General features: G+C 47.4%; 1 protein-coding gene across 2 annotated transcripts in view; it reads left to right on the plus strand.

Annotated features, from left to right (window-relative positions):
- CUX1 (cut like homeobox 1) overlaps positions 1-10,582 on the plus strand; it is a 265,020-nt gene extending 254,438 nt beyond the window's left edge. For both annotated transcript variants that reach the window (XM_035138890.3, XM_060268524.2), the window contains exons 18-23: positions 434-550; positions 3,447-3,530; positions 4,296-4,352; positions 6,926-7,006; positions 7,694-7,758; positions 8,493-10,582. In XM_035138890.3, the coding sequence (XP_034994781.3) occupies positions 434-550; positions 3,447-3,530; positions 4,296-4,352; positions 6,926-7,006; positions 7,694-7,758; positions 8,493-8,553 (465 nt within the window). In that variant the 3' untranslated portion in view covers positions 8,554-10,582. The remainder of the gene's footprint in view (positions 1-433; positions 551-3,446; positions 3,531-4,295; positions 4,353-6,925; positions 7,007-7,693; positions 7,759-8,492) is intronic.
- The last annotated feature ends 3,975 nt before the right edge of the window (positions 10,583-14,557 follow it).

Consider the following 14,557-nt stretch of genomic DNA (forward strand, 5'->3'; position numbering starts at 1 on the left):
TGCTTTTGATGTTTTCATATTGCTGCACGCTGCCCTGATAGTTCATGAGAGGGCGGTATATGAATACTTTTCTGAATATAAGCAAATGCATTCATTGCAAGTTTCCCGAGGGTGGGACTTGCATATTTCCAGAAACACAGGCCTGCCTCTGAACGGGGCAGGTAGTTGTTTATTATTATTATTATTATTATTATTATTATTATTATTATTATTATTATTATTATTATTAGGCTGTGTTTGCTGCCCTTGGCTCCTTTTGGGAAGGAGGGGGCAGGACATAAATTTAATAAATAAATGAAGAAGAGCTATGCAAAAAGTGAGTGCTCACATTGTTGCTATGAAAGCTTCCATCTCCGTCCTGAGCTTGTGCCTTTTATCAGGAGCTCAGGCAGGCCTGATTCTGACCCTTTTCTTTCTCTCTCTGTTCTGCCAGGAGAACCGGATGATGCAGCATACAATGCAGGCCCTCCAAAGCGAGCTGGACAACCTGAGAGCCGACAACATCAAGCTTTACGAGAAGATTAAATTCCTGCAAAGCTACCCCGGACGGGTGAGTGGGCTGCCCTGTCGAGAATGGCATCACACTTGTTTATGAAAGGGCTGTCTCAAGTCATCTAGCCACTGGAGATGTAATAGGGACAATGCTTCTTTAAAACATAGGTTCTTACAATGTCCTACATTGGTGAATTTTTAGCAGAGGGTAATAAAAATGATCAATGCAACTGTACAAAATAATCTTATATTTGCAGGGAAATATCCTTTTCAAATATATACCCAATACACAGGGGCACCTGCTACCTTCTTCCACACTAGGGCGAGACGTATTGTTTCTCTGTTTAGACTACAGGAATTATTTCTGCATGTATAATCTACACACACACACACACACACACACACACACACTTTTCTTTTTTGGTGATGCCTAACTGAATCTCCTTGGGGAAGGTTCCGGGGAAGAAGCAGCCTCACTCGGATGGTTTGCAAAGCTGGTTTTTCACGATTATTTTGACAGCCAGCTTCAGCGTAGCAGCAGTTTACACAGGGCCTGTCCTTTGCGCCACTGATTCAGCACACCTTGGCTGGCAGTGCATTAATGTGTTGAATGAACTGGCCCCCAACCGGGGAATGGCAGGATCCGGTCATGGAATCCTGTGGAGCCATTTTGTTCAGATTCATTTTGCTGTCTGTGCGAATGGCCCAGAAGTGGCTCGATTGCACCAGATGTCCTAGACGCCTCTAGAGCTGGCGTAGCTCTAAATAACAACTACTGAGGGGGGAGACAACATTGGGGACCCCTGGCTGCTATGTCTTCCTGTCTGTGGGCTTCCCAGAAGCCTGGCCAGCAAGGCAAATGGGAAGTTGGACCAGATGAGGCCTGATCCTGCAGGGCCGCTTTGATGCCCCCTCTCTGGGAAACGGCGGGTGCTTTTCGTTCTCTAGATCAGCTTCCACTGCACCCAGTGCTGATACCAAGGTGAAGAAGGCAGGTGGAGGAATTTTCTTTTGGTTAGGTTTCCCTTTTTTGCTATGGTGCCGGCGGGTTCCCACATGCACAACCTTTTCAGAGACAGGGTAGTATATAATCACAAATTAAAGTACTTTAGTTGGCTTGGAGGGCACTTTCCCAGCTCCAGCCCGTTTGCACAACCAGGAAGCAAAGTTCTTCAGCTTCCATCATGCAGCGCTGGTCCTCCACATGTCCAGGAGAGAGAGCTCTTCCCCTTCCCAAGTAACCCAGTGGCTTCAGGGAATGTGCTTGCTGAGAGTTGGGTTGCCAGACTCAATAGAGGACAGGACTTCTGTGCCTTTAATTGCCCTGCTCTCTTTTGAGTCTGGAAACCTTAAAGAGAAACCAGCAGACCCTTTGTTTAATTTCCAAGCAAAGGGTCTGCTGGTTTCTCTTTAAGGTTTCCAGACACAAAAGAGAGCAGGGCAATTAAAGGCACGGAAGTCCTGTCCTCTATTGAGTCTGGCAACCCTGGCTGAGAGAGCATACAGTGAAGGGGGTTAAGTATTTGATCCCCTGCTAAATTTGCCAATTTGCCCTCTGACGAAGAAATGACCAGTCCATAATTTTAATGGTAGGTTTATTGTAGCTGTGAGAGACAGAATAACGACTGGGGGGGGGGAACCCAGAAACCCAGAAGACAAAAGTCAGAGATTGATGTGCATTATAATGAGTGAAATAAGTATTTGATCATTTTGACCATTAAAATTATGGAGACTGCTCATTTCTTCGTCAGAGGGCAAAGAGGCAAATTTAGCAAGGGATCAAATACTTTTCCCTCCCTGGCTGTATGCCAACTTGAGAAGAGAAAGGCAGAGCAAAGCGCTTTGCTTCAGCGTTTTCCAGCACCACCCTGTTTATTGCATGACGTCTCTCGACAATGGCTCTGCTCCAGGTGTGCTTCTCAGCATCCCACCCGTCCAAAGGAGGGTGGCCCAAAACTCATCTCATATCAAACACACACACACACACACACACACACGAAGGAGAGCATCGCCACAGAAAGGGCAAGCATATGCATAAAGATCACACAGGCTAATTGATATAAATAGGTGTGGAATTACAAATAATTTAAACAGAAATACAGTGCATTCACCCTAGTGGGGAGGAATGTGCTGCACCAGATGAGCTGTGTGTTTTCTCCATCTGCTGCCCAGCTGTTCCCTGTTGATGGGCAACTTCAAGGCCCCTCCTGCTGGTACTCCCTTCTTACGTCTCTTTAAATCGGGTTTTGGACTAGAAGCCAATGGCTCCCCGACATTCTTGGACTCCCAACTCACATCAGCCCCAGCCTGCCTGGACCAGCAGTCAGGGGCAGTGTGGGTTGTAGTCCAACAACATCGGGGGGGGGGGGCACAGGTTGCCCATCCCTGAAACACAGGATGACTTCAAATAGAAAGCTTTCCTCTGACAGCCCTTGAAATAGAGGACTGTAAAGGTGGCCTAGTTAGCAGGAATCACACTGGTTCCACGGTGGCACGCTGGGGAAGTTTGCTTGCCCTTTTAGGACTGGAGGCCCTAGATCAGGCACCCCCCAAACTTCAGCCCTCCAGATGTTTTGGACTACAATTCCCACCTTCCCGAACCACTGGTCCTGTTAGCTAGGGATCATGGGAGTTGTAGGCCAAAACATCTGGAGGGCCGCAGTTTGGGGATGCCTGCCCTAGATGCTTTGATTTGGGGCAAGCAGTGAAGCTTGGATCTCTCTCCCACCTACCAACTTGCTTAGGTTGCTATATGTCGCCCCCTCCCCAATATGCACAAACTTTCTACTTCCTCCAGAGAAGGATTGAGCCTGGGACTTTATGTGCATGTAGAGCAGCTGCTCTACCACTGAGCTGAACCATGACGTTTGAAGTGAGGCAGTAGCTTTCACACATCCGAGAGCAAACACGCATCTGCAAACTCACCCTGACTTCCATGTTTGGGTCTCTTCTAGGGCGGCGGCAGTGACGACACTGAGCTCCGCTACTCCACCCAGTACGAAGAGCGCCTGGACCCCTTCGCCTCCTTCAGCAGGAAGGTAAGAGAGGCTCTCATATGGAGCTGTGGGAGGGAAGGGTAAGAAGTGCTTTGAAATACAGACGTACCTTGGAAGTCGAACGGAATCCGTTCAGGAAGTCCGTTCGACTTCCAAAACGTTCGACTTCCGAGGTGCGGCTTCCAATTGGCTGCAGGAAGCTCCTGCAGCCAATCAGAAGCCGCGGAAGCCCCACCATATGTTCAGCTTCCAAAAGAACATTCAAAAACCGGAACAATCACTTCCAGTTTTCAATTGTTCGGGAGCCAAAACGTTCAGCGACTAAATTCCAAGGTACGACTGTACTACATTTCCTAAATGATGGTGAAGGCTATCAGCCGCCTTCAACCAGTGCTCCACCATTGTTTTAGGATTTTTTTCATTACATCTTCTTTAGCTACATCTTGTTTATCTGGGGCAACCCTGGGTAAATAGTAAAATTGTTGTTGTTACTACTATTATTACTAACTTGATTACTGCAAGAGCACTTCTAGGGGTATACGGTGTTCCTACAGCAGCAATCTCAGCCACCCTGGCAATGCCCCTATCCCAGGCTGGCAGGCAGGCATTAGTGGGCCCATTGTACAGACAGCAAACTAAGCTTGGAGGATAACATCTCGACCTCGAGTCTGTTCACATTTAAGCACTGGGTAGATTTAAGTGGGGTTGTTAGATCATGGGCTGATGTTGGCATTGCAGGTGAGGCACGGCCGATTTCAGTTTTGCCTTTCACTTTTCCATCTCTGCTTTGTGTTTGTTTGTACTCAGGAGCGCCAGAGGAAGTACCTGAGTCTCAGCCCGTGGGATAAGGCCACTCTTAGCATGGTAAGACAAGCACTGATGCTCCGTCCTCTCCCATCTGATGTGGAGGAACACTGACCTAGGCCACATTCACACCAGACATTGAAAGCAGCGTGTCAGGGCTGTAGTGTGGCTACTCTTGAGTAAAGACGCCAGAGTCCGTCCTGCCTTTAACAGATTTATTGTGCATAGTATTTACAGTGCAGAGATAACAGAAAACATGACCTCCTCTTGGCCACTCGCAGAATCCGGGAGTGGACGTTTCCTGTTGCATGACCAGCATAAGACCTTGGGCACTCCGAAACGCCTCTTCCCGACCTTACATTTGGTGGCGCGCCTTAATTCAGGTGCCGGAAGGGGCTGCCTGTTCCCCTTCACCTGTTGGTCAGGGCAGCGCAAGGGCTCACTAACATTGCCAAGCCTTGACTCCTCCAACCATAGCTGTCAAGTTCTCCCTTTTTTAAGGGAAATTCCCTTATGCTGGATAGGCTTCCTCGCGAGAAAAGGGAAAACTTGGCAGCTATGCCTCCAACCCCCTGACTTCCTCTTCTCTCTCACCTGACCCGCTGCTGCTGCTGCTCTCACTGGGCGATGTGCTGGTCAGGATGAGAGGCAGAGGCTCCCTGTACCGAGGTCCCCTGACACAGCAGGACACCACTTTAAACAGTTATGTTGTTGTCGTTTAGTCGTGTCCGACTCTTCGTGACCCCATGAACCAGAGCACACCAGGCACTCCTGTCTTGCACTGCCTCCCACAGTTTGGTCAGACTCATGTTGGTGGCTTCGAGAACACTGTCCAACCATCTCGTCCTCTGTCGTCCCCTTCTCCTTGTGCACCTCCATCTTTCCCAACATCCAGGTCTTTTCCAGGGAGTCTTCTCTTCTCATGAGGTGGCCAAAGTATTGGAGCCTCAGCTTCACAATCTGTCCTTCCAGGGAGCACTCAGGGCTGATTTCCTTCAGAATGGATAGGTCTGATCTTCTTGCAGTCCATGGGACTCTCAAGAGTCTCCTCCAGCACCATAATTCAAAAGCATCAATTCTTTGGCGATCAGCCTTCTTTATGGTTCAGCTCTCACTTCCATACATCATACAACCATAATTTTGGCTGTGGTTTTCCCAGTAGTGGCTGTGAAACAGTTATGGCTTTCCCCCCAAAGAATCATGGGAGCTGTAGTTTGTTAGGGGTGCTAAGAGTTGTTAAGAGACCCCTCTATTTCCCTCACAGAGCTACAATTCTCAGAGGTTCCCAGAGAAGAGGGATTTGTCTGGGAATTGTCACTTGGTAAGGGGAATAGGGAGGGTCTCCTGACAACTTTCAGACAAGGCAACCAGAACAGGACGTGGTATTCCGGAGGCAGCTACGTCCCTGGTTTATATAAAGTCAATTTGATCCCGGTTGTTAGCAAGTGTATATTCCTCATGCATGGAGAAGAGAAGGCCGTGGGTCACAGGGAGCACCCTGGCCTGGCCAAGAGCGACAAGCCCTTGTTTCACAGCTGGTGTCCGTGTGTGTCTGTACTGAAATGTGAGGCTTAGCAAGTGTGTGCTGTCACCAGTTGCCCTGCCGTCTTTGCGCACTGACGTCACCAGGCCTGGAGTGCCAGGAAGATCATATTTGCCTCTGAAGGCAATCCTGTCCCACAGTTTGGACAGAACTGGCAGCCCATGTTGTGTTGGAAATACCCAGAGGAGGGAAACAGATGTTTGGAGAGGTCTGGGCTGGTTGCCAGCAACGTTTTCACCAGCTGCGATCTGCTTCATACATGGATACACAAAGCCGCTTTTCCCCGAGTCGGCCCACTGGTTCCACTTAGCTTACTGCCGCCTGCTCTGACTGGCAGCACCTTTCCACAGTCTGCAATCCCTTTCTTAATAACTTGGTGCAAACCTATAGTGTGCAGCCATGCTTGGAATGCTGTGTGGAGTCCTGGTCACTTCGCTTCAAAAAGAGCTGGGAGAGAGGTTCAGAAAAGGGCAACCCAAGTGATCAAGTGGGTGGAGCAACTCCCTTATGTGGAAAGATTTCAAAATATGAGGCTTTTTTGCCTAAAAAATAGGCTAGTAAGGTAGGGAGGCAACATGTTTGAGGTATAGGCAGCAGTTATGCATGGTGCAGAGAAAGTAGACAGAGAGATGTTTTCTCTACTTCATTATACTAGAACCCAGCAGTGCTAGCCAAGGATCTGAGCAGGGGAGATTCAGGACGGACAAAAGAATAGGTCTTTTCAGTGGTGGCTCCTCACTTGTGGAATGCTCTCCCCAGAGAGGCTCGCCTGGCGCCTTCGTTACATAGCTTCAGGTGCCAGGCAGAAACATTCCTCTTCTCCCAGGCCTCTGGCTAACTAAACAATCTATGGCCTTTTAAAGTGTAGGGAGGGCGTTGTTTTCGTTTGGTACTATGGTGTGTATTGTTATATTGTAAATCACCCTGTGGTCTTCAGATACAAGTTTAATAAATATGGATAATATATAAACTTGCCTAATTTGTACAGGGTGGCATACATTTTGCTTTCCATCAGCAGAATTTTGTATTTATTGGTTTTTCTGAAAAGAGTATTTATGCCAAACCCTGTCTTCTTTTGGTGCACCTGCAGGGAAGATTCATCCTCTCCAACAAGACGGCCCGCACAATTGCCTTTTTCTACACCCTCCTCTTGCATTGCCTTGTTTTCCTGGTAAGTCTGTGGCTTCCTCTCTCTCTCTGATATCCTCCTGCCTTTGGAAATAAGGAGTCTGTAGTTCAGCCTAGACAAACCTGGTGCCCTTAAGTTGCTTTATTTGTTTTAGAGCATTTGTACCACGCTCCCCAAGGGATGCAGGTGGTGCTGTGGGTTAAACCACAGAGCCTAGGGCTTGCTGATCAGAAGGTCGGCGGTTTGAATCCCCGCGACGGGGTGAGCTCCCGTTGCTCGGTCCCAGCTCCTGCCAACCTAGCAGTTCGGAAGCACATATAAATAGATAAATAGGTACCACTACAGTGGGATGGTAAACAGCGTTCTGTGCACTGCTCTGGTTCGCCAGAAGCGGCTTTGTCATGCTGGCCACATGGAAGCTGTACGCCGGCTCCCTCAGCCAATAACGCGAGATGAGCGCCGCAATCCCAGAGTCGGTCACGACTGGACCTAATGGTCAGGGGTCTCTTTACCTTTTACCCCGCTCTCCAGCCAGAAAGGGCTCTCAGAGTGGCTTGCGTTCCATCGGTTGACAGGGGACCCAAAAACCCCAGGCACCCACTTGATTGGATCTCAAAGCCTGAATCTCTGTTGTTGCAGGGGGAACCTGAGCAAAGAGGGTCATTGTGGGATGGGGTAGGGGTTCCCACTCTCAGTTGAACAATTAACAGACTGCCTCTACTTTCTCAGGTTCTCTACAAAACGGCTTGGAGCGAGAGCGTGGGCAGAGACTGTGCCGCCTTCTGTGCAAAGAAGTAGGTATCAGAGGAGCCACCTTCCCAGTTCTCTCCTTCAGTCTACCATGTAGATGCTTCTTCAGCTTAGGCAAACGTGCCTTTCACTCTGCAAATGTGAAAATCAGGGCTGCAGGTGTCAAGTCAGTTGAGCCAATCCATCGCTTGCGGTTTGAAGCAGGTCCGGGGGCGGGCACGCTTCCTGTCCCGCATCTCGGTGCTCCCCCCACCAACCCACATCGATATGTTGAGCTTTGGTCATCTACATATGAACAACCCCCCTAGGGCAGGGCCGGTTCAAGGCATTTTGGCGCCCGAGGCAAACCACAAAATGCTGCCCCCTCTCCTCCCTGCCAGGGAAGAAGGGGCAAATGAAGATCTACATCACTAAATTCCCAGAGTGGTTCAGAAGCAACTCCTCTTGCCAGGGAACTTTGGGAGCTATAGCTCTGTGAGAGGAAGAGAGGGGTCTCCTGTCCACTCTCAGTACCCTTAAACGGCACTTCCCGAAATTCTTTAAAGTGATATGATTCTGTTCTCCATGTGTAGGGCAGAAGGGGCCTCGTGCTGGATGCTGTCATCCTCAAGAAGGCCTGACCTTGCACCACTTCCCCTCCCATGCTCTCCTGGCGTTGCCCCTCATATGTCCAGCCCGTCAGGGTCAGGGGCTTGGCTTTTGGTCACTCTGCATTTTATGGGGCACAGTATAGATTCACACCGAGGTGTTCTAATCCAGTTGCTTCCATCTCTTTCAGATATGCCGACCACCTGCACAAGTTCCATGAGAACGGCGAGAACGGGGATATGTGGCAATGAAGGCCCTGGCTGGAAACCGCTGCCCCCCCCCCTTACTGGAGCCAATTCCATTTCCAGCCCAGAAAGGTTTAATCCCAGTGCTGCTCTGCCCCTATATTCCTTCTCCCTCAAGGACAACATTGTTCACAGGTTCAGGCTTGAGGCAAAAAAAAAATAGAGAGAGTTTCGCAAAGCTGACTCAAGCTGATGCACTTGATTTCTCCTTGGTTGTCTGCAGCAGTAACTATCTGTCAAAAACGCTTATAAATTCAGCAGATTTAGGGCTGGTTCAGACATTCCCCAGCTCAATAGGATATGCCTTGCCTGTTCTTGGGGACTCATCAATTCACACAGAAATTATAAACTTGACTCAAGCTGTCCACAGAAACAGCTGCAGGCACTCCAGTCTGATAATTACGTCTCAGAAGCTGCAGTCCCACCCATGGGTAGCCTTCTTTTTGCAGATTTGTCCAGCTACATCCCACAGATGTGGTTTTTTGAACGTCTGAACCAGGCTCCCAGACATTTTACATTTAAGTCTGCCTTAGCACTGGGAGTTAATTCACAGAGGGGTGAACCTTTTAAGCCAGCAGCAAGCTAGTGGTTTCATTCAGATGCAACACTCCCCAATTCTAGGGTTGCCAGACTCAATAGAGGACAGGACTTCTGTGCCTTTAATTGCCCTGCTCTCTCTTGAGTCTGGAAACCTTAAAGAGAAACCAGCAGACCCTTTGTTTAATTTCCAAGCAAAGGGTCTGCTGGTTTCTCTTTAAGGTTTCCAGACTCAAAAGAGAGCAGGGCAATTAAAGGCGCAGAAGTCCTGTCCTCTATTGAGTCTGGCAACCCTACCCAATTCTGCAAACCATAGTTTGGGAATGTGTGTGCCTGGCTTGTTAGAAAACTTCCTGGTTTCTCCACACCAGACCTCCAAGCCAGGCTTGCAAACCACAGTCTAATCCTGGTTTGCATCCTCGTTTATGGGATTGCAGAAACCATAGTGCCTGGTCCTTATGCCATGGCAAACTGTGGTTTTTGACAAAGCAGGGCACATATTAAGCCGGGCACATGGGGCGGGGTGAGGTTTGAAGGCCTGGAGCACCCATGTAAGTCTGAATGCAGCAAGCGAGTCTTAATGCACGTCAACAGACTGGCCAGCTCCTTCGATGCCAGAGGTTCCTCCTGCGCTTTTTGACAAAAGAAATTTAACAACTCTGGGACATGGAAAAAGCTGCATTGGTTGAGCAAGAGAAGGAACCAGTACGCACCTGGAAGTACTGGAAATGCTTCTCATGCAACAAAAGCTTCCCCCTTGGCAGAGTGTGCTGCAAACCACAAGGGCAGTTTTGTGTTTGTTTTACATAGTCCCGAAATGGGCCCACAGTGGGAAGCCACAGCTCCTTGCTACAATCCATCTGCAGGGCAGGTTTCCACACGGAATTGTTTGTGAAGCAGCAGTTAATCCTGCTGCAAAAAAAAAAAGGAAAGGGGCCCAAATAATGTTACAAAGGGATTTAAGGATAGTTTTGGTGGAGGCTTTAGCAAACTTGGGGAAACAAACACGGGAGAAAGGTGGCTTATCTGCTTTGGAGCTGCTGCAGTAAACATTCTTCCTTTTGCGTAGTAAGCAGGAACTTTCTGTTGCAGAATTCCCTTCCTGTTTTTTTCTTGTTACTGAATTAAGAGGTTGTTCAATCCTGTTGTTTAATCAAGTAATGCAGTTGAGGGGATAATTGGTGGTCAAATGGATTGTGGCTTTTGAAAGCCTCTCAGAGCGGTTTCTTCGCTTTCTAATGTACCAGCGTTCTCAACTGCCTCCCAAAATCCCCCAAATTGAGTTTTCGTAGTAAAGGTTTGATTTTGTAGTTGAAGGTGGGTGATGCAGATTGGGAAACCGATTACCCCACCACCACCACCACCACCACATACTTTCCTCTTCCTATGATTATTTAAACTGCTTCTGGTGTGCGTAAATTGGTCTTTTTTTTTTCCCTCCCTCCCCCGCCTGCAAAGCAAGATGCTTTCCAGTAGAAATAAATGCTTGGAAGATGAATTGGACTCCCTGTGTATTCTGTTGGGTGTCAGTGTTAGAGGCCTGGGGAAAAAAGGGCAGGCAGTTGAGCCAATTGACTTGGGAGCCGAGAGACCAACCCCAGATGGCATGAAACTGAAAGGAATGGGAACCCAACAGATCGTGGCATTGCAGAGTTGTTAGGGACACAGAGGGTTATCTTCTAGTCCAGGGGTCAGCAACCTTTTTCAGTTGTGAGCCAGTCCACCCCCCACTCAGACCTTGTGGGGGGACGGGCTATATTTTGAAGAGAAAAAATGAACGAACACCTATGCCCCACAAATAACCCAGAGATGCATTTTAAATCGAAGCACACATTCTTCTCATGTAAAAACACCAGGCAGGCCCCACAAATAACCCAGAGATGCATCTTAAATAAAAGGGCACATTCTACTCATGTAAAAACACGTTGATTCCCAGACCATCCGCGGGCCAGATTGAGAAAGCGATTGGGCCACATCTGGCCCCTGGGCCTTAGGTTGCCTACCCCTGTTCTAGTCCTTTCCCCCATGAATGGGATGGAGAGCATTTTATTACTTTCATCTGTCTTCCTTATGCGACTTGCTGCTACAAACCCAAGCTTAATACAGTTCAATAAATCTGCTCTAGGCTTCCTGTTTCCGGCGGTGAGAAATGGCTGACTCCCACACAATCGGACCTCAGCTGTGCCGGTAATTCAGGGTTGATATGGGGGTAATTAGCCCTGGCAGACTCCCCAGGGTGGGGGAGGATTGTCTCGTAGACCCGCAGATTGTCCGAGATTCCCAGCTTGCATCAAGGTGCAAGCGGCGGGACGCTGGGTCCCAGAGCACGACACGGCTGGCACTCTCCGAAGCCACTCTCATAGCCGGAAATATCTATTTGATAAAATAATTAGATTTGGACAATAAACAGACATAGTCTGGACCAAAGAAGATCTGCAGAACTGCACAGCCCCTGGTGTTTGAGCTCGGACTTCAAAGAGATTCTCACCATGGTGTTTGGATTACGGAGGTGATTGGTACGTTCTTTTTTTTTTTCTCAATGCCTACAATTGTTTTTCTATGCCAAGCCTCATTAAGAAACCTATTTTTTTAAATAAAAAAAAAGTACAGATGGATTTCTATTTATAATTAAGTATTCAATTGCGCAGCTTTACTTAGACTTGAAAGACTTGATAAAGATAAAAGAAGAAACGAGATGGCGCTTGTTAATAAGGCGCAGCATGGGAAAATGAGAATTCCTCCCTTTTTCAAGAGAAGTGGGAAATACTTGCTAGCTGACTTTATAATGATTTGAGACAACAATTTGGGGTAACATACAGTGCAAGTGTTTGCAGAATTTCTTCATTATGAGCGAGAGAGAAGGCTAAATGGATATCTAACTACCAGAAGGCTAAATGGATATCTAACTACCCCTCTTCTAGGGCCCAGAGGGGGAATTTGGCTGATCGATCGCCAAATGACTTATATCTGTAGAATACAGTTCATTTACATTGCAATATTGCAAACAGTATGCTCAACAATTTAACGATGGGAAATCAGTAACAACTTAACAATGTGGAAGTTACTGTGTCATTATATTTCAAACGGCAGGCTTTGACAACAGCCCAGATTGGAATAATTTAACAACTTGGGAGTTGCTGCATCATTAAACTTCATACGATAGACTTGGACAACAGCCCCAGATTGGAAGATTGGAATGAAGTCAGGAAAAGCTGCGCTGGCAAATACACACACACACACACACATACACACATAAAGCTGTACTTGGTGGATGAAAGGATATATGATTTCTGACATGATTAAGAATCGCATAGCCAGGGACAGAGAACTTCAAAGCGTTAAGATCGGAATGTGGAAAATATGAGAACAACAAGAAGAAGGCAGAAACGAAGATATTTGAGATATACCTCAAGAGGTCCAGGCTATGGGGAGCCCAGGGGGGAAAAATTAATAATTTGGATTGTAATTTGGGTTTTTATTTTAGTTTATTGTTTTTAATTGGATTATGATTATGATTTGATGGATATGTTAATTGGCTGTTTTTATTGGAAAATAAAAAAAATGATTTTTTTAAAAAAAGGAAATCTGCTCTAAGGAAGGACTTGCGTCTTGTAAACGGGATTGTTGCAAAACAGCCTCAGAGGAAAGCGAGGAATGGAAACTGGAAGCACCATGTGTCTATTTACTGGGCAAGATCTCCCTTCCTCTTAGCTGCACCGCCTTATCATCCCATTTCCTCTTTCTAAATAACTTTGCAACAAGTGACTCTGCTCCGAGATGTCTGACATCAACAGCGTCTGCTATCCTTGTCAAACCTTCACCATCCTTAGACCTGCAGAGCAGGGAGATCAGTTGCCTAGCAAGGGACTGTCAGATGGGGGGGGGGATGTTCAAGGTACTTTGTAAAATTAGTTTTCGAAAAACAGGTGAGAAATCTCCAAGGTTGTTTCCACACTATAACCTAGAGCTGAGCTCAAATTTCTTAGAATATATTTCTGAGATTTCGCCCCCCCCCCAAATTTCTCACCCACCCCTAGCAAAATTAGACCACTTTGCAAAATGTTCTCCAGATAGTCTCCTCTCCACCATTTTCATTTTTAAATGTGCACAGCCACAATTCTCCATGCACCCACAATGCCCTGGAATGCACATTCACGCCATATTTTTGAAGCACGATGATACTACTTTAAACAGGCGCAGCTTCCCCAATGAACTCTGGGAACTATAGTTTGTTAAGGCTGCTGAAAGTTGTTAGGAAACCCCTAGTCCTCTCTCAGAGCTAAAATTCCCAGAGCAGCTGAACACTCAGTTCCTCTTCCCAGGGAACTCTGGGAACTGTAGCTTTGGAAATTTGTATTCTTTGAAGGAGACCATAACTGTTTAAAATGGTATGATAGTGGTCTACTTCTAAGTCTGGAGCATTGGAGAGAATGGGAATGGTGGCTAGACCGCAGCAGCAGCATTCAAAAAAGGGAAAGGAAAGGGGGAAGGAGGCTACTCATGCTGACCCCACTCCCAAGAAACTGTTGGAGAATTTCTCCTCCTCCTCCTGGTAAAATTCCATTAGATGCCACCACTTTTGGGGGGGGGGGGAATCTGACCACAATGCAATCGAGTCACTGTTTTTCCACAACAGGCTGGAAGCAAAATTAAAGCAGAGTTCCCACATAGCAGTTCATATAGTTCTACATTTTCCAAGAGTGTTCTTCTCCATGGCCAAGATCCTGCTATAATGCTTGCTCACAAGCAAGTCCCATTCAGCAAAAATCATTTCCAATGTTCGTTAAACGATTCCTGTTTGCGGATCCTTATTTTTAGAAATTTCTTTTTGTTGATTGCAGCTGTGAGATTTCACACATGCAACCTCTCTTAATTGCCCCACTGTTGGTTAATTGCCCCACTTAATTGCTCCTGCTAGGTGAAGGAAAGGCTCTGTTTTGCTTAAAAAAGAAACGAAAGCAAAATAATTACTATTCCACTACTTGTTTTATAAATCTTTTATAGGCCACCTATATCTGGGACCTAGGGACCCAGGTGGAGCTGTGGGTTAAACCACAGAGTCTAGGGCTTGCTGATCAGAAGGTCGGCGGTTTGAATCCCTGCAAAGGGGTGAGCTCCTGTTGATCGGTCCCAGCTCCTGCCAACCTAGCAGTTCGAAAGCACATCACAGTGCAAGTAGATAAATAGGGACTGCTCCAGCGGGAAGGTAAATGGCAGTTCCGTGTGCTGCTCTGGTTTGCCAGAAGCAGCTTTGTCATGCTGGCCACATGACCCGGAAGCTGTCTGTGGACAAATGCCGGCTCCCTCGGCCTATAGAGCGAGATGAGCGCCGCAACCCCAGAGTCAGACACGACTGGACCTGATGGTCAGGAGCACCTTTACCTTTACCTATATCTGGGCAGCAGTATTTTGAGCCAGTGGAAGTTTCCAAACTGTCCTGAAAGGTTCCATGCAGATGAATTACAGTTGTCAA

The sequence above is a fragment of the Zootoca vivipara genome, chromosome 14, assembly GCF_965207765.1.
Source record: "Zootoca vivipara chromosome 14, rZooViv2.hap1.1, whole genome shotgun sequence".
Taxonomy (NCBI): domain Eukaryota; kingdom Metazoa; phylum Chordata; class Lepidosauria; order Squamata; family Lacertidae; genus Zootoca; species Zootoca vivipara.